This window comes from Lytechinus variegatus, chromosome 11 (genome assembly GCF_018143015.1).
Source record: "Lytechinus variegatus isolate NC3 chromosome 11, Lvar_3.0, whole genome shotgun sequence".
Taxonomy (NCBI): Eukaryota; Metazoa; Echinodermata; class Echinoidea; order Temnopleuroida; family Toxopneustidae; genus Lytechinus; species Lytechinus variegatus.
The window spans coordinates 3,404,252-3,427,080 of record NC_054750.1 but is presented as its reverse complement, the minus strand read 5'-3'; the positions used below and the strand labels follow the sequence as shown (position 1 = coordinate 3,427,080).

Below are 22,829 nucleotides of genomic sequence, written 5' to 3'. Positions count from 1 at the left end.
TTATGTCCAAGTTTCATGAATCAGATCCATAAACTTACAAAGTTATGATGGGAATTCAACAGATACCCCCAATTCGGCCAAAGTTCATTGACCCTAAATGACCTTTGAACTTGGTCATGTGACGTGAAACTCATGCAGGATGTTCAGTGATACTTGATTAACCTTATGTCCAAGTTTCATGAACTAGGTCCATATATTTTCTAAGTTATGATGTCATTTCAAAAACTTAACCTCAGGTTAAGATTTTGATGTTGATTCTTCCAACATGGTCTAAGTTCATTGACCCTAAATGACCTTTGACCTTGGTCATGTGACATGAAACTGTAATAGGATGTTCAGTAATACTTGATTAATCTTATGGCCAAGTTTCATGAACTAGGTCCATATACTTTCTAAGTTATGATGTCATTTCAAAAACTTAACCTCAGGTTAAGATTTGATGTTGACGCCGCCGCCGTCTGAAAAAGCGGCGCCTATAATCTCACTCTGCTTCGCAGGTGAGACAAAAACTTAACCTCAGGTTAAGATTTGATGTTGACGCCGCCGCCGCCGTCGGAAAAGCGTCGCCTATAGTCTCACTCTGCTATGCAGGTGAGACAAAAATACACCCAACATCAAATTTTGTTTTTTATCAATACTTGAAACAGCAAAGTACAAGTTTCTCTCTTTTTGTAATTGAGTAATTGCAAATTTTTATGCCTTTTTTTAATTATTTGTATGATAAAAAAATAATTATATGGTTTATCAAAATTTTAAAAGACACTCAATTTGAACCACAAAGTTGTTTCTGGCAACAAAGATTGAATTATGAAAGAAATAGTTTTAAAGTAATTTGAAAATATTAATTTTAATGCATCAAAGAAACAGTGGATGATGTGAAGATATTCAAATAAAAAAAACAAACAATAATACGGAAATCGACTTACTTCCAAGTGTATCTTTCCTTGCTATATATTTCTTAAAGAAACTAAAATGAGACTTTGAAAGCTAATATTTTTTTAGTATTCTAACAAAAAACGACTAAAATCTATTTCTTGAGGTTTAACGGATTCATGCAAATAACCCTAAACCATTCTTATTTGTCCTTTTATCCCCTTAAATTCGGTGTTGACATCTTTATTATATTCGCAGCCTGCATGTATTCTAGCACTGACATATTCAGATTTCAGCAAAAAGAAAATTATCAGAAAAGGAAACTCAAACACCACCCAAATCTTACAGACCCCACCCACTAAGTGGATGTGTCCAGCTGATAGCATTTGGTGGGAGGTTGCGTCCCCTTGACAGTGGTCCTATGGAGTACTCTCAGCCCCACCCGCTCCACCGAGTCCTGGGTCTGGGGCGTCGCCTCGTGACCGACGGCTAAGTTGTCTGAGATTATGAAATCCCCGACTTGCCACTGCAAAATGATGATAAATGTGATGAAAGAAAATGAGATGAAAATCAAAGTGCAACGTAATGTCATTGGTTTTATGAATATTAAGCTATATTTCTTTGTTTTTATCAAATTCTTAATATTTGCACAATTATTGAATAATATTGAAAAAGGAATTGTAACCATGCAGTTTTACAAAGGGACGTATCACTATCGGAACACATATTGAATGGGTACAAGTGTAAATTTGAAGTTCGTTTAGTTATTAAATGCAGGTATTATTATCAATGCTACATGTAGTTCATTCCATGGTGATATGCACACATATCACATATATGGATAATAATCATTATAAAGGGAATAATTAAAAATCATATTGAATGGTTTTTCTTCATGAAATATGAGAAATGTTCCTCTTTTTCCTTTTTTCCTCAAATTTACATTGCAATGCTTTGTCTGATTTATATGTATTTATGAGCGAAAATATGAATATGAAAATAAAATATTCCCCTTGTAAAGACCAATGTAATATAAATATGAACATGAATGAATGAAATGAATCCAATGACCAGGGTAATAATATGCTGTAACGCACTTTGGGCCATTCTGGGAAAAGCACTCTATAAAAATCGGCTATTATTATCATTATTATAATCATATCATTGATACCTTGTGTGAGTACTGAACAGCACCATCGTCTTTGACAAACTCATGATGAATCTCATTAAGAATCTCCTGGGTCTCCATAGGATTGGTCGGCCTTTGTCCAGGTGTACCATAGTCCCATATGAAAGCATCGGTCATACCAAGATGGAAGCACAGTGTCTGTATTAAAGACAAGAGACAGCGGGAGAATAGTAACAGATAGGAATAGTTCACAACTGATTATGGTGTTTAGTGTGTTAATCAAGCCCATCAGCCGCATCCTCACCATCATCACCATCATCATCATTGCGTTTTGAATATTGACATGTTAGCCAATAATCCACAAACAACACATGAGTTGATATCAGGAAGAACTAGTTTAGTCAAAGGGTGATCCGCAACTGGAACAATCTCCCCCCTCAGTAGTACACGTACCATCACTAACCAGATTAAAAACAGAATTAGTCATTTTGGGGTTACTAAAAGTGAATAGCCCCCCCCCTCATCCTTGCCACACTACAATCAACTTTGGTACACTACCAAGATGGAATGATCAACTCTTCATTTAGTTCAGTAATGCCCCACATCTAATGTTTTTGTTGGAGGTGTTTACCATTCAAGCCTGGATAGTTCCGTGTAGTTCTTCAGTACCTAGTAGGTGTATTCGTGGATGCGTCATAGTGTAGCGGTTCTTGACTCTCGGCTTGCAATCGGGGGACATGTGTTCAAATCCCACCGTGGCCTAGCGTCCTTTGGCAAATCATCAATCCACACCTTACCACTCCCCACAAAGGTGTAAATTTGATACCTGGCGAGACGCGAAAGCCTAGATGTAGTATGCTTAACAACTCTTGTTGGAATGCTCATAGGGAGTGGAGAAAGGGCATAAATCGTGTGCATGCCAGGATCCGATGACCAGTGTAATAATAAGTACATGTACATGTAAAACACTTAGAAACTCAAAGCATTCAGCGCTATAGATATAAATGAAACTACTGTAATCATTATAATTTTAATGATAATTATTATTATTCTTAATTCTAATTTTGGAAACTGCTGGATGACCTACCCTTTTTCCTGTCCGGGGATGGGAGTAGACGAGGGGATGTACTGAGCCTCCTCGTCTGTCACTCATCATATATAGCCTCTCCCATCGAGCCAGCTGATCCTCAGGAAGACCGATGATGATCTCATTCAAAGGGGCAAACACTGCAGACAGTCAGGGAATAGACAGAGGCAGAGTAATTCAGTCATATAGAATTGGAATATATCTACCAAATAAACATCTTTCTTTTCTAAATCCAACTTTCTGGTAAATCAATTTTTGGCAAAACAAAAAAGGGGCGATGGCCCAATGAGGCTTCTCATGATGGGGTTCTCATTCACAAACAAGAAACATTCTTTCGGTCAAATATACAAAGCAACTTTAAATTTGTGGCATGGAGATCAGTGCATATCATCATGGAGGTAAAAATGGACATCTGCAGTCCCTCATAACTACCGGTATGGCCACATACTGCCAGCTCTGACAACTTGTCAGGTGACAAATACTGATGAAACACTTTCAAGGGACCTGAACACAAAGCTTAGCAATGATCGTAGAACATTTTTCTACTATTGATTCCATTGACTACAATGTACGATCAATCGTGAAAATCAAGCGTATGATCAATCGCTAATGCTTGTGTTACGGGACACTGGTTAAACTAAATATTCTCAGATAATCAGATTTCATTTTAATCCAACAAAATCAAAGCCTAGCTTACACCTTCACGTTTTGCGCATGTGTTCAGCTATTACACAAATGCAGTCAAAGGCAGCACAACGTAATGAAATGAGCTAATAAAAGGTCAATAATATGCAAACTAACGCAGAGGCTTTACGTTCTAGCTCAGTAGTTTTTTTTTTTTCAAATATCTGTAACTGAAAGCGAAGATGAGGGTCAACAAGCAAATGTGAGCAAGGACATTTGCATACCGACCAGGGTGTGAGTAAAAACTGTTTTTTTAAATCAAGCAAAACTTTAAAATGTCATAACTTTACATCTAATTTTTTACAATTGTCAGTATTATGCTTGTTCGATTTTACTCTTTTTCTTCAACAAGTCAACATTTTTCTGGGGTGGACTCGACCTTAACGGACATGCTTCATATCTACCTGTATCCCCTTCCTTAGGCACGACATGCATGTAGTAGAGCGAGTAGTTGAATGGTGCCGGCTGAAAGCTTCCATCGATGTGCCATCCAGTCCGCCCCACCCCCCTGCACCCCTCACTCTCTACGTTAGACACCCTAAAGACATCAGGGTGGGGCGACTTGGGATGCTTGTAGAAAGTGGACTCTAACTCTCCGAACCAGAGGCTGATCTCTACATGGCGGTCCCCAGAGATTACACTCTGATTCCTGAAGATCATCAGCCTGTTTTAATAATAATAGTAACAGTAATAGTGATAATAAGAACAATAACAATAATAATAAAAATAAGAAGAATGATAAATAACTATGATGATGATGATAGTAATAATAATAAGAATAATACCAATAATAATACAAAACATTTATAGGGTGCTTACTACAGGTGTTGTCTGGAAACAAATTAAAACATGGGCATTATGCTACAGCTGTACTCCCAAAAATACAAAAAAATCCCAGTTGTATAGAGTGGGATATACAATGGGATATTCAATCTTAAAAATATTGATACAAATTATTTAATAAGAAAATTAAAATGACCTATCTTCCTGTAATACTTTGATTGCATGTGCAAAAGGTCAATCAAAGTATGATTATTGAGAGGACTATATCATGTGTAAAAATACATTTTCCAAACCATATTCATATTTTCAAATGACTCTTAGATGAAATATAAGTCCATATCAATTGTCACAGGAGAAAATGTGGAGTGTTGTTGTCCAGTAGATTAGTTTGAAACACAGGGTCGTGGGTTCAAATCCCAGCCATGGCATAATTTCCTTCAGCAAGAAATTTATCCACACTGTGCTGCACTCAACCCAAGTGAGGTGAATGGGCAGGATTAATTCCTTGAAATATTTCTGAAAGATGGCACTATATAAATGCCTATTATTATTATTGTCATGTCACCCTCTAATTAGGTAAGTGTTTGGGGAAGTATTCACTTTAGAAAGTAGAGAGTTCAATGTTTTCAGGGCTACTGTTAAAAGGGCAAGTGTTAGGCCTTGGCCATTTCCTTGGCCTTGGACTAGAAGGTCTGAAATCCCTTTGCCCACGACAGTCCGGCAGTCTTTGGCCTCGGATTTCTGTTCTTGTGCACAGTAAAGGAAAATGAACCCCTTGCATGACAACAGAAAAAATCAAATAATAAGATGAATTAGAGTTTGAGAACAATTGGTGAAACTATAGGAATTGGTTTATAAATAGAAGTTAAGAGTATTTGAAAATGTCAAAATCACTAAATGCCATGGAGATCCTTACATTCATTTGGCAATTTGTCCAAGCTTTTTGATGCAAGTCTCCCAAGCCCATGAGATATTTATGAAACCTCTAGTGCATGACCTCCCATGAAACACCTGCTTGACCTATGGATTTACTTGATAAAAGTCACAAATTAAAGTATTTATAATTATTATGTAGACAAGTAATTGTGGAGTTGTATAAAAATGTGACCTCACACATATTGCTTGCATTGCCAATGGGAGGATGTCCACATCATTAGTGATTGATTATTATTAGTTTATTAGATTTGTCTGTTTTCACACAAGCTAACTTCTTCCAAGTAAAGACTTCATTCTTTATTCTGCTTTGCATGTACTTGGGCATCAGCACAGAGGACTTTTTTTTATTTTTTTTTATTTTATTTTTTCTGGGGGGGGGGGGAAGGGGTGACACAACAATAGATGCCTCCCAATGAACAAAGGATAATCCTCCATGCTGACACCCAAGAAAGTGGTTATCATGACCTCACTGACCTGTGTTGGGCAACATCCTGTTTTATCTGGTCAATCACTTCCTGTGGTTGCTGTTGAGCAAGATCGATACCGAACACCTCCACCCCAAGACGAGATGGTTTGAGTTGGTATGGCTTTCCAGACATCACTCTGGACAGGTGGGACTGGGCTCTCTGAAAAAGTTTCGTTATCATTCAATGCATTGCCCACAGGTGTGATCAGGCTGAAACTGAACGTAAAGGTGAACGATTGAATTTCTTAGAAAATTCAACTGAAGACTAGTAGGTATCAAATAACTTAAAATGCCATTTATTAAGATGGGGAGTGGGGTGTCCAGACACGTTAACATTCTGCAGCCTCGTTTTTGTCTTTGGATTAAACAAAAAATATGAGCATCGATATAGTTGTAATTGTCTTCAAAAATTTAGCTCTTGATAGGATTGCCTCACTTTCTGTACTTAAAAAATGATGAGATTTTGCTTAACTTTTCCAAATGGCTGTTCAAATTTGATTGTCCAGATACACAACTAGGTATATGGCAAGTTCCCCTAAGTATGCGCACATGTGTATCATACGTTTCTAGTAAAAGATACACAACAAACTTTACACATGCAATACATACACAGCTATTCTTTAAAATGTCAAACTCAAAATGGTGTAAAAATAATGAATTTGGGGCATTTCATGTGACAGCCTTAAAATGCAAGCTTCCTCATCAAATCCCTGAATTCTGTGCAAAGTGAATGGGGTACCATTTTTTTCAATCTGAAAACGACTGCTTGAGTTTTTTTCCAAGAAATTCAAATTTTTATGAGATATTTGGTACACTTACTCATAATAAATAATATAAGAAACATCAAAACTGAAAGATTTTGTGAAATAAATAAGAAATCAATTTTAAATCTTAACTCATATCATTAGGTGTGCTGACTTGGGGACCACCATCATACTAACTTCTAAATGATTGGCTATAAATTCATTTCCACTCGCACTGAAGATGCATTAATGGCAATTGAGAAACACAATGTAGCCTAATTTGGGGAGGTTCCATGTCAAGAAAAGCACTGAAGAAAAAGTTATTTGCAATGTGAAATTATGTAAAGTAAAATATATTTACATTATTCTATTGTCTTTGCATTTGATATTTCAATGAGAATTTACATGAAGCCTTTTTAGGATATGAAGGAATATTTGTAGAAGAGATGATCTGATGACAAGATCTTCGATCCATGATCATGTCATCTAATCATCTCTTCTTAAAGATGTAGACATGACGAGATCCAAGATCTTGTCATCTCATCATCTCTTCTAAAAGATGTTAACATGCTGAGTTCCGGGATCTTGTCATCTCATCTCTTCTACAAGATGTCAACATGATGAGATCCGGGATCTTGTCATCTCATCATCTCTTCTACAAGATGTCAACATGATGAGATCCGGGATCTTGCCATCTCATCATCTCTTCTACACGATGTTGACATGATGAGATCTGGGATCTTGTCATCTCATCATCTCTTCTACAAGATGTCAACATGATGAGATCCGGGATCTTGTCATCTCATCATCTCTTCTACAAGATGTCAACATGATGAGATCCGGGATCTTGTCATCTCATCATGTCTTTTACAAGATGTCAACATGATGAGATCCGTGATTTTGTCATCTCATCATCTCTTCTTAAAGATGTTGACATGATGAGATCCGGGATCTTGTCATCTCATCATCTCTTCTAAAAGATGTCAACATGATGAGATCCGGGATCTTGTCATCTCATCATCTCTTCTAAAAGATGTTGACATGATGAGATCTGGGATCTTGTCATCTCATCATCTCTTCTAAAAGATGTTGACATGAGATCTGGGATCTCGTCATCTTATCTTTTGCTATCAAGATGTCGACTTCCCGAGATAATTATCTCAACATCTCGGTGGCACTTTTAAGCTTCCATAGTTTTTGATGATGTTATTGATCTCGCCAATTTAACACAGTGATCTCAAACCGGCTGAGGTAGCTACTTATTGCCAAATAAAAACAAGGAATGGAATAGAAATTAGAATGGAATCAATTACTCTAGGCTTAACAGTAACTAGACAGCTGGCAGCCGTCTGTTTCGAGGAGTTTTTAAACATTTTTCTATTATCCTCATACACAGACGGCTCGCTATCGTGCAGCCACAATTAGGGGACTTGCAATGCAAAATCCCTCCGTCGGGGCTCTTCATTTTTTGTCTTTGATAAATAAAAATTTTGAAAATAAACGTGACCAAAATGCAAATTAATATTCCCTCTTGAGAGTCTTGGCATTAATTGCCAAAAATAATGGAGAAAAATCAAGTTAAAAGGAACAAAAACAGTGACTTACCTCGGCTGTCGCGCAAATTACTTCCCCACTTTATCCGATCTTAAGTACATAAACATATGGACATTGAGTCCCCTGTACAAATCGCGCTAGAACTTTGGTCCCTGTATTTGGTGAGTGAAGCCAACGCCGAAGTTCAGCCGAAAAACCATCATAACAGAGACAGAAGCTTTTGGTCTAAACCACTCCTAGTACCAATGAGGTCCAAACATTACATGTATGGACCTCATAGGCGACATCAGTGGAAATGCGGGGTTAGAAATCTTTGACTCACACTATATTTCGATATTATTTGACAAGTACGCGCTCTTTAAACATTTTACTTTGAAATTATAATTAAGAATTGTTAATAGCTTGTTCCCAACAACAATGAAATTAAAGATATTAAGGGAAACTTACATTTTGACGACTTTTTCCTGATTTTCTTGGCAGGTGCTCTTCACTTCTGACGCACGATCGCAGCTGAATATAGATTAAGTGATACGCGTTCTCGTCACCTGATCGGTTTGTTATTCTTTTCGCCAGACGTTAATAATTATATATTTGATAGTGCTAGTATTCATCGCGAATTTAGGTGAAAGTAATTTAAGTTAAACAGCGCCAGCTTGAATTTTTCGACTAACAACGTTTCAAATTTCGCCACCCACTAGCCAGCAATTATCTTTTTCTTTTACCAAAATACTCTCCCCAAAAAGGAAGATTTAAAGAGAAAGAGAATTATGATGGTAGAGAAAACAAAGTACTTTATTTTCCCGCTTTTACTAGCTGTTTAACGAGAATTTCAATCGAATATCAAATGGGGTTTAAATTTTTTAAAGTCTATTAATAAAAAAATATTCATTGTCTGGATTTTAGCTCCCCGGTTGAACTCCCATGAAATTTCAATGTTTTTCATGATTACCGAAAACTTGGCACCGAGCTAAAACTTTGTTTATCCCGATAAAAAACTTGAACATTTTAAACCACTGGTTTAAAATGTTCAAGTTTTTTTATCGGGATAAACTGGTTTAAAATGTTCAAGTTTTTTATCGGGATAAACAAAGTTTTAGCTCGGTGCGCTGCGCTCGCCTTATTTTATAATGCTGAGATAGCATTTTATGCTGTTAATGAATTCCCACTATGATTTGATTGGTAAGTTCAGGAATGATTAATAAGATTAATTAATTCGTGTCTCTTTTTTTATTAAACAATGTCAGCTTGCGCTTTGAGCACGCAATATTTTGATGAGTAAGATTCTTCTCTTGTATATGCAGTATTTCCACAACTCCAAAATAAATTTCCCGAAACTTAAGCCAAAATTTGCTCACGTTCATAAATATTTCCTGGAATTTTCAAGTTTGATTTTAAACAAAAATCGGGCAATAATACAGCGAGCCTAATTTCGGCCTAGGTTGCCCAAATCAAGTTATTTAGCATTATTTTTTGTTCACGTCCTCTTTAAAAAATCATCTATTACAAATGCCAACGCGGAGCGAGAGCGGAAAATTTTGAGCTACGTAAATGTTACCTGAAATTGATAGTTTCTACGTTTAATTGTTGTTTGGTTGTAATTTTCTGATTTCCCGAAATTTCCTGGCATTTTTTCGTTTCCCGAACCTTTCCTGGAAAAAGCAAAAATTTCATGAACTTGAAATTTTCTGAATTTCGGGAAGAGTGGAAACATTGTGTATGCGAGTGTCATACTACAGAGAGAGGGGGGGTCCCTCAGCTACTTGTCCTCGCCAATTCCCCCAATTTTCGTCTTGCTCGTGTTCTTTTTTTCACCCTTTTTATTAAAAAATTAGAAAGAATTGGGTGTCAAAAAACACTAGGGGAAATGAGAAGAGGGAGAGAAACATATTGGGATAAGAAAAATTTGCGTCACATAATTATTACATAAGAAAATATTTGTCATAATTTATGAAACTTTACTTTTTACTTGCATGGTGCCCACCCACTTATATATATGAAATCTTAAATTACTTCACCATGGCATCTCGCACTAAATGTTTTCACCCTGCTATATAACTTTGAACCTGCTGACAGGGATTACTAATTTAAGGTTAAAGGTTGAATGTTTATCAAACATAATTTGGTTGGGGTCTATGTGTTCGTCATTCATGGTGATATACAATAGAATATTCAGAGGTGTCGATCATGGGGGCGGCAGGGGCGATCGCCCTAGCAATATTGGGGGGATATCGTTTTGCCCCCCCCCCATAATTCAGCATGTGCAAAAATAAAATATGATTGCAATGACACACAAAAATCAGCAAGCATGATAGCAATACATAACTCGTTCTTTAATCCTGCTCAAAATATCCGCTTATCAGATTGAAATAGAATATATATGAATATATATATAGGTAAGCAAGTAGGTAGTGATATACTGCAATATCTAATAGTGCTCGACTGTGTATAGGACAGGAGTTCTCAAACTACGGCCCGCGGGCCGGATCCGGCCCTTTGAGCTTTTCAATCCCGCCCGTGAGACTTATGATTTCCATAACAATATCCACTGATGCAAGCACATCAGGTTGGGGAGCTGTGCGTCATTCAGATAATTCTTTCTCTCAAGGTTTTTGGTCTTCTGGGTTACAAGATTTGCATATCAATGCTCTTGAATTGCTAGCAATAGAACAAGCACTACATACCTTATGTAGCCAATGTCAGGATATCCATATTCGTATTTTCTCTGACAATAGCACTTCGGTCGCTTATGTTAATAAGATGGGAGGTAATGTACCCTTTTTAAATGACATAGCGTTACGCATTTGGTTTTGGTGCATTAAATAAGGAATTTGGATTTCCGCCTCTCACGTGGCAGGGAAAGATAATTCATTTGCTGATGTCCTTTCAAGGAGGGACATGAACAAGGAATTAAGCCTGCTCCCCTGTATTTTTAATAGCATTATCAATACCACGTTTGCCCCTGACATTGCTTTGTTTGCATCATCTGAAAATAAACAACTTCCAAAATATGCTTCTTGGAAGTACGACCCATTTGCATATATTATTGATGCTTTTTCCATTTCGTGGGAATTCTTTTCTCCTTACATTTTTCCATCCTTTTGCCTTATCCCTAGAATCCTTCTCAAACTTCGAGCAGACCAAACAAGACTGGCCCTCGTCATAGCCCCGATGTGGAGAGCACAACCCTGGTTCCCTTCTCTTCTCCACATGCTGGTTGCCCCACCCCTTCTTCTCCCAATAAACTACGTCGCCCCAACAACTATCCAGTAAGTCTGCACCTAGCCGCTTGGATACTCTCGGCAGACAATGGAATGCAGCAGGCATTTCAAAATCAGCTGCCAACTTACTCGCCCGATCTTGGAGACAAGGAACGTCTAAACAATATCAATCTGCATGGAATCAATGGTGTGATTGGTGTTGTAAACAACAAATTGATCCCTGTTCACTTAACTTCCTTGCCCATGAACATTCTTCAGGCAAAGCTTATTCCACAATTAATTCTTACAGATCTGCTTTATCTTCTGCCATTCCACCCATTGGGATGCATTCAGTGGGTCAACACCCTTTAGTCGTACGTTTAATGGAAGGGATATTCAATGAAAATCCCCTAAGCCTAGGTACAGTAGTATGTAGGATGTGTCAATTGTTTTGAACTACATTAAGTCTTTACCCGATATATATTTATTTATTTATTTATTTTGTTTTATTTATTTTATACTGCAGGGTAGGCCTGTTCAGTTCTTAAAACTGCTTTACAAAGGCGCCCTGCAGTTTAAAATACATGTCAAGATAAATATAAAATATATCATCAAAAAACATTCAACGTCAAAAATACAAAATACAAACTATTTAACATCAGAAACAATTAACATCAAAAAATTTAGAGTGGGAAGTGACAATCTAAACATACAAGTACATAGCATTGTAAATCAATGGAATATTATTTCGCTCTTCATCAATTCGTATGAAAGGCTTCGCACAATTTTTTAAAAACTAACAAGGAGGTACACGTACAGGCTTGTAAATTTGAAGGAAGTGCATTAAATAATTTGGGTCCGAAATATGCGAAAGATTTTCTTTTATATTCAGTTCTAGCTTTGGGAAGCTGAAGGGGGCATCGCAAAGAAAACCGTGTCCTGTATTTCACGGGCCGTTTACATACTAAAGGTTTTAAATAATTTGGAACTAAATTGTTCATTATTTTATATACAAAAACACAATACTGATATTTTATACGCTGATTTACTGATTGCCACTTCAGTGACTGCAACAGAGATATTTGTGATGTATTATAATCTTTTTTCAAAAGCATCCTGGCATATTTATTTTGAAGTTTTTGTATCTTATCTAAATGTACTTTTGCACTGCTTCCCCAAGATGTACTACAGTAATCAATGTAAGGTAAAATCATAGAAAAGTACAGCTTCTTCATGATATCAAAGGACAGTAAATGCTTAATCCGCCTTATACAACCTATTGCTCGAGATATTTTACAAACGATATTAGTAATATGTTCACACCAAGTCAAGCCCGGATCGAGCATGACACCTAAGTATTTAATCTTTTTTACATTTTCTAATTGTATGTTCCTGAATTTCACTGGCAAATGAGCACCCCTCAACTTTTTCTTTTGACCAAATACCATGGCTTTAGTTTTTTGCGGGTGTAAATGCATATTATTTAAGTCTAACCATTTACATATTGAATCAAAATCATCTTGCAAATACTTTTGTACCTCCTTAATTGATTCACCGTGATTAAAAATGGCGGTATCATCAGCATAAAGAGACATTTTAGAATGTACATGCAATTTCAAATTACACATGTCATTAATAAAAATACAAAATATCAATGGACCCAATATAGATCCTTGTGGAACACCTGATTTTATCTTTAAAAATTCACTGCGACAATTGTTAATCATTACAAATTGCCTTCTGTCTGTTAAATACGATTCCATCCAGTTGTATTCATTGCCAGTAATACCATAATACTTAAGTTTTGCAAGTATAAAATTGTGAGGAATAACATCAAAAGCTTTGCGTAGGTCCAAGAAAATACCACCAGTAACATGTTTTCGGTCCATTTTATCATACAAAAAGTCTGTAATCTCAGTTAGACAAGTGGCAGTGGAATAAGACGGTCTGAAGCCAGACTGACAATTTGAACAATTAACCCTAACACTGTTAAGTAAAAAACTTGAACAATTTGAACAATTAACCCTAACACTGTTAAGTAAAAAACTTCTGGCCTTGATGGCCCTTGTTTCCGCCCAGCGGGTTCAGACGTTATTATGTTTAGATATTTCCTCTTCTATATCAAATAATCATGCGGTATTCTACTTGACAGAGTTACAAAGGACAACTTCTACCAAAAACAGTTTAATTAACCAGACTGTTGAATTTAATTCATATCCACATGATAAGAAAGTTTGTGTTATATCGTCCCTGCTACTATGTGAAACGTACTACCCCTTTAAGGATTGAAAATGGTGAACGCAGACTTTTCTTTTGTGTGAAGCACTGCCTTAGCACCTGGAATATGATTAGCCCACAATTTTTCATTGTGCATAATACGGTGAAACATTTTAAGGGTGCTACTTTTATGCTTCATGTATATAAAAATGCCTTATGTATATGCTTAAAATTGCATGGGCTGTTACATTTTGTCTTTATAAAGTGAGATAATTATGAATTTTGCGTTGTTCACAAAGTTTACAAAAAATGCGATTTTAAGATAAAGTGTTAAGAGTTTCGATTAGAGTATCCCCCTTAAAGGACAAGTATAAAAGAATAAAAAGAGAAAAATTCAACAAGCATAACACTTAAAATTTCATCAACATCGAATGTAAAATAAGAAAGTTATGGCATTTTAACAGTTCGTTTCATTTCACAAAACAGTTATATGAACATCTCGGTCGGTGTGCAAATGAGGAACTGATGACATCACTCACTCACTATTTCTTTTGTATCTAATTTTATGAAAGATGAAATATTTTTGTTTTCTCGACATTGTCATGTGAAATGAAGTTTCATTTATCCTTGAACACGTGAAATTCCATTATTTTAACATTTTGTGGTTCAGGCAAGGAGGTCCTAATCGTAAATTGAAATATTGTATAATTCCAACAATAAAAAAGTACAGAGATGGTGAGAGAGTGACATCATCGACTCTCTCATTTAGCATGTTTATATAACTATTTTGTTAAAAATAAGGGAAACTTTGAAATGTCATAACTTTTTATTTCAAATCCGATATTGATGAAATTTTCAGCATTTTGCCTGACTGACTTTCTTTATTTGATTAAAATCAACATTTTTCTGAGGTGGACTTGACCTTTTAATAATAAAACATTATTCTATGGTGTTTCTGAAATAAAAATGTTTTTAATAATTAATTCCAATTTCGTGGATATGCTGTTATTCTATTCACATTTATTTCCTACTTCATATAGGCCCTAACAGATTAATATTAAAGCATATGTAGGTGAATTATATTTTAGAGTACATTGACACGAACACAAAAATTTAAATGAACTCTGATGTGGACATAATTATGAAGTAAATATATTTTGTGCTGTGATTTCTCTTTTGAATTATATATTCATGCGTCATTTGGGTTAATCATTTCTTTATGCACATAATTATTTTGCCTCCCCGCATTTCTTTCAATTTCGTACAATGTGTTGTTACTGTCACAATTTGGATTACCTAGCACGTATATCATCGACACTGGATGAAAAGTCTAAATAAAAATTATATTTTTGTAAGGGTTCAGATTAGTTTTCAAGAGGATCTTATGTTATGAAATTTTGCCTAATGTACGCATATTAAAAGAGCAATTATTCTTCTCAACCCAATTCAAAGAAAAGGTGTTTTATTTGCATAATGAGGAAAAAAAATGTGTGTAATCATGTTGATGCATATTATTTTTTGATCCAAGCAACACTGTGTCGTTCGTTGTTATGTCTGCGATTTTTTTCCATGTATTTCTAATGTACAAAATACTTTTAAAAATGCTGAGTAATAGTTTAAAGGTCTGTATTATTTTTGCAAATCATTAAAGAGAGCACAATTTGAATTGAAAACTTTGTTTTCATAAATAAAATTGGATTAAAAATAGTGAATTGCAGAAAAGCATTGTTGCTCGAACGCAAGCCATAACAGCAGACCACTGCAACGAAAGAAGCACATGAAATTGACTAACGTGTTTTTATTGTTTGTATTAAGTTGATTGATTACAATGATGATGATGGTGGTTATGGTGATGATGGTGATGGTGGCGGAATAATGATGGTTGTAATGGCCATGATAATGACGTTGATGATGATGATGACTAGATGTTGTTTTGTTATTTTGTCTTTTAATAAAATAAGTAGTGCAAATTTGAATTCATTAAAACTTTATTATGAAAATAGCATAAACAATGGTATAAGAAATTGGTATGCATTAAGGAAAATCCATTCCTGACCAAAAGAAAATAAAAAAAGTGATAATTGAGTGATGACGTAGGCCTATATATGCGAGCACTTTTCCTTCAAATCGGAAACAATTAATGTTTAAAAAAATAAAGGAAATGTCATTTTCTATAAATACATGCTAATGACATTCACTGTACCTTCAATATATCAATAGAACTTCATATCCGTTCCAAAAAGAAAAAGGTGAGTCATTAGAGATCATTAAAATTGGAAAATATAGAGCATTAGCTCGTTTATGACGACAGAAATCAAGCATACAAAAATTTATTAACTCTAATTTTGTTCAAATAAAACCTCTGATTTTTTAATGATTTTTCTTAGTAAAAAAAAAAATTATCAGGGTAAAAAATCCCCTTTCACTTGCAAAACAGTTTCAGTGTGTAACGGTAATTTAAATCATTCACCTGATAACCAGAACTATCCAATAAACAAGATAAATATCATTAATTCATGCGGGCGCGCAGCGCGTGCTGCAACGTTTAATATATTGCTGTGAAGCGTAAAATAGAATGAATATCATTTAAAATATATATCACAGATAAAATTATACCAGCTCGACGCGCGAGCTAAAAAAATTACGTTTTCCGACTTTTTTTTATATCAATAACAAAATGGATATGAAATTAACCGACTTATGCGAGCATACATAGACAGGGTCTATCCTATAACCTTTATAATATACAATGTCTTAAGTCATATAAAGAGAAACGCAGATTCTAAGTATTTTTTATAAACAGGATAACTACATAGACAATTTATTAATTGAAAATTTGGGATTCTTTTCCTAAAATGAATATAAAAGACAATAAAGAACACAATTTATTTTCGGACGAAGCCAACAAAATTAGGGGACCACCAAAAATTTTGTACAAGCAAAAGAAGGCTTTACAGGGGGTTGGGACCGATAATTTTTGACAAGCAACAGCAAAATGTTATCAACAAAAAAATTAGCGCGATCGTCCCCAATCAAATTTAGGGGGCAGGTCCCCCACCCCACCCCCGCTGGTTTTAGAGCGTCAGAGTGCGACTTACCTTCAACCGCTATCACTATCGGTAACATGAAGCAATTGGAACATTTTCCGATTCCATCAGCTTGTCATTTTTTGCAAACAGTCCAACAAACCCCGCTCTTGTAAAACAGGCAGACATTAATTTGCTGAAACGGACAACATCTCAAACTCAGTATTTCTTTTACACGGATACATACAATCTCACCAACCCCAATACCTTTCTCACTATTTTCTCCTTCCTTAAATTTTCTATTATTTTTTTATTTGCTTGCTCTCTTTACTCTCTTTTCTTCTTTCTCTACCTCCTTTCTGTCCTATTTTCTCTTCGATTTTTTTCTCATCTCATCGCTTTTCCTAATCCCCAGCCCCCGACGGCCGCGCAAATTAACCGACAAAATCCAGAATAGTGGGAGAAAAAGGGCGAAAGGGCAGAAAACTCTGCCCAAAGGGGGGCCAGAGGCTAGAAAAAGGTTTATCACCCCATAGTCAGGTCGTCTGGTGCAAAATACATGTTTCATTCAAATTTAGATTTATGTATTTCTTTCAATAATAAAATACCAAAAATAGTAGGGGATATTTCATATTGTACCCCCTACAATTTTTATAAAGAGACGCATCTCCTTGGGCATTTAGGCCATGGAGGGGGGATTAAGTGGCGAACCGTGACCCGGAGGAGCGAAAGCATGGGGGGCACAGCATTTCACAGACATTGCTGTCCCCCCCCCCCCAACGCTTTGTCTCGTCCGGGTCACGGTCCGCTACGGGGGGATTACTTGTACCTCCCTTCATTTTAGTGACGGCCGTGATTCTAGGTCGGAATCATAATTATTTTGGAAGAGTGTAATACACTCATAGAGATGTATACGCTCGATCTCATACCTGACGTAGACGGCGCTATTCAACAAATGCACAATCTCCAATATAAAAAATAGAACAGAAAGAACGCCTTGAACACAGGCCAAAATGCCTAACGATTTCTCCGCGGCATTAACAACTATCGTAAAGGGCGCTCCATTTATAAATAAAGATGGATGACTAGCCTGTCTATGGCGACTGAATTTACCGCAACTATTTGCCAAGAATTGTGAGAAGTGGTCTGGAAATGCAACAAAAGAACCGGTGAGTACCGATTAAACATTATTTTACTATTCACACCTATCTTATAAATGTGTACAATTAAAAAAAAAATCGCAAAAATCACTTAGTTCTAAGCTAGGGCGGCCCAAACGCGCGTGAGTGGAGTCTCAGTTTTTTAACACGGGTAATAGTCAAGTAGACGGTCTCATAGGCCATGTACAAGACCTGGAAAAGTTGTTAAGTACAAGGTTTTTTTGTTGATTTGTGTTCTAGATGGGTATTGAGGTAAATTCAGCTTGGTTGCCACCTTGGCAACCTTGAGCAATTTTTTTAATTAGCCTAATTAGCATAATCATGTAATTAGCATATGTACGATATGTAATATACTAGTTCTCTTAAACCAGAAAGAATAAAAACATAAACAATATCATTTTTCTAAGAGGTCCTGTGACGTTGAATCCATGCATAATAATATTTTAAATATCTAAGTCATGCAATTATCGTAATCAGCCTAATTAGCATAATGAGCTAATTAGCATGTGGATGTCTATCCAGAAATTTCCAAATATGTAAATAATACAACCCTTTTATGGTTTTCTATAGCGAGGAATTCATTTATGACATTATTTTTCCATTTTAACCAATGTAATCGCTGTAATTAGCATAATAAGCATAATGCACTAATTAACATATGTTGTGTAATATCCATAAAATACATATTCCTTTGTCATTTCATATCGAGAATGCCCGAAAAATGAATAATACAGCTATCCTATGGTTTTCTATGGCGAGGAATTCATTTATGACTTTATTTTTCCATTTTAACCAATGCAGTCGCTGTAATTAGCATAATTAGCATAATCAACATAATGCACTAATTAACATATACGTATAGAGTTATTTGTCAAAGTACTACAACAGCCTGAAAACATAAATTATACAGCTATTCTATGGTATTATTCTATGAGGAATTCTTTTGTGAAATTATTTTTCCCGTTTAACAAATGTTGTTTTTATTTAGCGTAATTAGCATAATGCGCTAATTAACTTATGAGCAATATTTTACATATGAATATATATTCCTCTGTCATTTTGTATCAAGAATGCCCGAAAACATGAATAGTACAGCTATCCAATGATTTCCTATGACTAGGAATTCACTCATGACATTATTTTTACTTTTTACCAATGTAATTTTCGTAATTAGCACAATGCGCTAATTAACATATATGTGCAGTATATATATATAAACATAAACAATTACAGCTATTACAATTACAATTACAGCTATCCAATGGTTTTCTATGATGAAGAATTCTTTTGTGACATTATTTTCCCCGTTTAACAAATGTTATTGTGTAATTAGTGCAATCAGTATACTGCGCTAATTAACATAATAAACAATATAATTACACACACACATATATATATATATTCCTTTGTCATAAAAAAATTCCCGAAAACATGAATAATACAGCTATTTCATAGTTTTCTATGACGAGGAATTCATTTATGGTATCGCATTTCACTTTAAACAATGTTAATGGTGTAATTAGCTTAATTGGCATAATGAGCTAATCAAAGTGGAACGCCTCTGGCAGTCTCGCCTGCATTACACGATTTTATATAGCAGCAGTTTTGACTTTGAAAACAGCTATTGCATAAAATATTCACGTAAAAACAATTCATATGATGTCCATTGATCCAAAATGGTCTGAGACCATGATCAAATGACCTAACATATGTGCAAAACAATCCTTCATCCTTGATTACCCATACGTTTATGTTTCATGAACTAGATCCATGAACTTTCTAAGATATGATGCCAAGTTTAAAAATACCCCTAACATGGCCAAAGTTCATTGACGTTACCTTTGATCTTGGTCATTTGACCTGACATGCGCACAAGATATCAGGGATAGGCCTACATGGTTGCATTTATGTCAAAGTTTCATTAACTACATGTGGATCCATTAAATTTTAAGGTTATGACAATTCCACAAATATCCCCAACATGGCCAAAGTTCATTGACGCAAAGTGACCTTTGACCTAAGTGACCTTTGACCTAGGTCACGTGACCTGAAACTCAAACAGAATATTCAGTATTACTTGATTACCCTTATGTTGAAGTTTCGTGAACTATAGGTCCATACACTTTCTAGGTTATGACGACATGTCAAAAACTTATCCTTGGTTAAGATTTCGATATGTATTCCCCCAGCAAGATCTTAGTTCACTTCATTGGCCGTAAATGACCATTGACCTTAGTCATGCGACCTGAAACTAAGGCAAGATGTAAGTAATGCTTGATTAATTTTATGTCCGAGTTTCATGAATTAGCTTCATATACTTCCTAAGTTATAATGACATTGACATTGCTTGGTTTATATGATATCAATGTTGACGACGCTGCCATCGCCGCCACCGTCGGAAAGCGGCGCCTATAGTTTCCCTCTGCTATGCAGGCGAGACAATAACTTCAGTGACAACGAAATATATGTATTGCACCTGTATTTTGATTACCACTAACCATAGGATAGCTGTATTTTTCATGTTTTCAGGCACACACGATATAAACTAACATAGAAAAAAATGAAAAAATCAAAATCCATAATTTATTGTTCGAAATAGACATGAAATGAAATACTCCGAAAATTTGCTTTGCCCAATTGATCGTGGGCCTGGCACCCGCTGAGCAGGGCCAGATCGACGATTCTCTATCCCTTTAATCGTTGAACGTCAAACAGGGTAGCAGCAACTCCCATCTTTTAACGTCTTTTGGTCTGGCACGGCCGGGGTTTGAATCCCGGGACCTCCCGGTTGTGGGACGGACGCTCTACCAACTGAGCCAACACACTGGTCATAGGAATATATAACTGATATATTGCACATAGATGTTAATTAGTGCATTGGGCCAGTAATTCTAATTTAGGCATTGACATTGGTTAAAATGGAAATTACTGTCATAAATGAATTCATCAACATAGATAACATTAGAAGAGCTGTATTATATATGTTTTCAGGCCGATGTAGACAGTACTTTGACACAGAAATCTATTTATTGCATATATATATATCTATGTATATATATATATATATATATATATATGTATATATATATATATATATATATATATATGTATATATATATATATATATATATATATGTATATATACATATATATATATATATGTATATATATATATATATATATTAGCGCATTTTGCTTAATAAGATAATTATAACAATAACATTGTTTAAAGGAAAAAGATAATGTCACAAAAGAATTCCTCTTCGAAGAATTATAGGATAGCTGTATTATTTATGTTAGCGGGAATTCCCACTCAGTATAAAATGACAAAGGAATATATATATATATTGCACATATATGTTAATTAGCGCATTATGCTAATTATACTAATTACGACAATTACATTGGTAAAAAGGGGAAAAACAATGTCAGAAATAAATTCCTCTTCATAGAAAACCATGGGATAGATGTATTTTTCATGTATTCGGGCATTTTTATATAAAATGACAAATAAATATATGTATTGCACATATATGTTAATTAGCGCATTATGCTAATTATTCTACTTACGACAATTACATTGGCAAAAGGGGGAAAAATAATGTCAGAAATTAATTCCTCGTCATAGAAAACCATGGGATAACTGTTTTATTTATGTATTTGGCATTTTCGATATAAAATGACAAAGGAATATATATTTTTATATGTATTACACATATACATGTATATGACTTGTGTTAATTAGTGCATGATGCTAATTATGTAAATTACAGCAATTACATTGGTTAAAATTGAAAAATAATGTTATAAATGAATTTCTCGCTATAAAAAACCCCAAAAAAGATGCATTATCTACATATTGGGAATTTTTGGGATAGACATCCACAAATACGTATATATTACACTTATGCTTATTAGCTCATTATGCTAATTAGGCTGATTACGATAATTGCATAACTTAAATGTTAAATTATTGCTATAAATCGATTCCTCGTCACAGGACCTCTTAGTTAAATGACATTATTCATAATTTTTAATCCTTCTGGTTTAAGAGAAGTAGCATATTACATATCGTAATATGCTAATTAGATGATTATGCTAATTAGGCTAATAAGAAAAAATGCTCAAGGTTGCCAAGGTGGCAACCAAGCTGAATTTACTTCAATACCCATCTAGAACACAAATCAACAAAAAAACCTTGTACTTAACAACTTTTCCAGGTATGAAAAATATCTACTGGACTATAAGGGGTGTCGCCTAGAGTGGTCTAAACAGTAACACGCTTATGCATCTTTGGGACTGAGTGATAGTGATTAGTGGTACAAACTTAAATCGACCTTGTCACCTGACCTAACACTATGTAAATCGGTCATACATATGATATAGTTAGCTCTCCCTATATATACCGTATACAATTAATTATATACTTACTGACATTCACTTGAGGCACTGGAATGTGAGAATGAGATGACTTTGAGACGTTGATCAGATCCTGCGCTACTTGCCAGAGTGAGAGTCAAATGATGTCGCTGAGACATCCAATTGCTAAATGAAAAAAAGGGGTCTATATGGCCTATGGGTCATGACTGGTATGGTAGAGCAAAGGACTCATTTTTTCATGAATGAAATGTTGTGTGTTCGAATCCCTGCTGTAGCGTTATTCCAGCTTATTATCTCCACATGTCTTTTACTGAAAAGGATCGATAGTAATTTCTGTAAATGAAACATTTAGAAAAAAAGTGGTAACATGCACTGCATTCTTGGCGCTATGACAGGTAAACACGGGGGTTCAAAATAGCCTCAATAAATCACAGATGGAGGAAAGTTGAGAGGCATAATTTCCTCATAATAAACAATATTTTGAATATGTATACTAATTCTTTGAAAACATTACAATGAAATTCTTTGAATTTCTAATTTCTAAATACTAATTCTTTGAAAACATTACAACATGGCTCAACTTGCCCCATGTTG

The 22,829-nt window shown here is 35.2% G+C and overlaps 1 protein-coding gene across 2 annotated transcripts; it reads right to left on the bottom strand.

The window, feature by feature from the left end:
• Positions 1–562: 562 nt before the first annotated feature.
• LOC121423824 (alkylsulfatase-like) lies at positions 563–22,389 on the bottom strand. Of its 2 annotated transcripts, XM_041619323.1 has the most exons (6): positions 22,287–22,389; positions 5,967–6,174; positions 4,178–4,437; positions 3,090–3,229; positions 2,045–2,200; positions 563–1,399 (listed from the first exon to the last, which is right to left on the bottom strand). In XM_041619323.1, the coding sequence occupies exons 2-6, from the start codon at positions 6,137–6,139 to the stop codon at positions 1,232–1,234; spliced, it is 897 nt and encodes a 298-aa protein (XP_041475257.1). In that variant the 5' UTR covers positions 6,140–6,174; positions 22,287–22,389; the 3' UTR covers positions 563–1,231. The 2 variants fall into 2 exon arrangements, with proteins under 2 accessions (XP_041475257.1, XP_041475258.1); XM_041619324.1 differs by lacking the exon at positions 22,287–22,389 and having other exon boundaries at positions 5,967–6,653.
• Positions 22,390–22,829: the final 440 nt, after the last annotated feature.

Bases quoted from the DNA above. Each gene is read 5' to 3' on its own strand.
- LOC121423824 (XM_041619323.1), bottom strand. From the start codon at position 6,139: ATGATAACGAAACTTTTTCAGAGAGCCCAGTCCCACCTGTCCAGAGTG. The intron at 4,438-5,966 runs GTCAGTGAGGTC...TTATTAAAACAG, and splicing joins CAGGATGTTGCCCAACACAG to GCTGATGATCTTCAGGAATC. The intron at 1,400-2,044 runs GTATCAATGATA...ATCATTTTGCAG, and splicing joins CTGTTCAGTACTCACACAAG to TGGCAAGTCGGGGATTTCAT.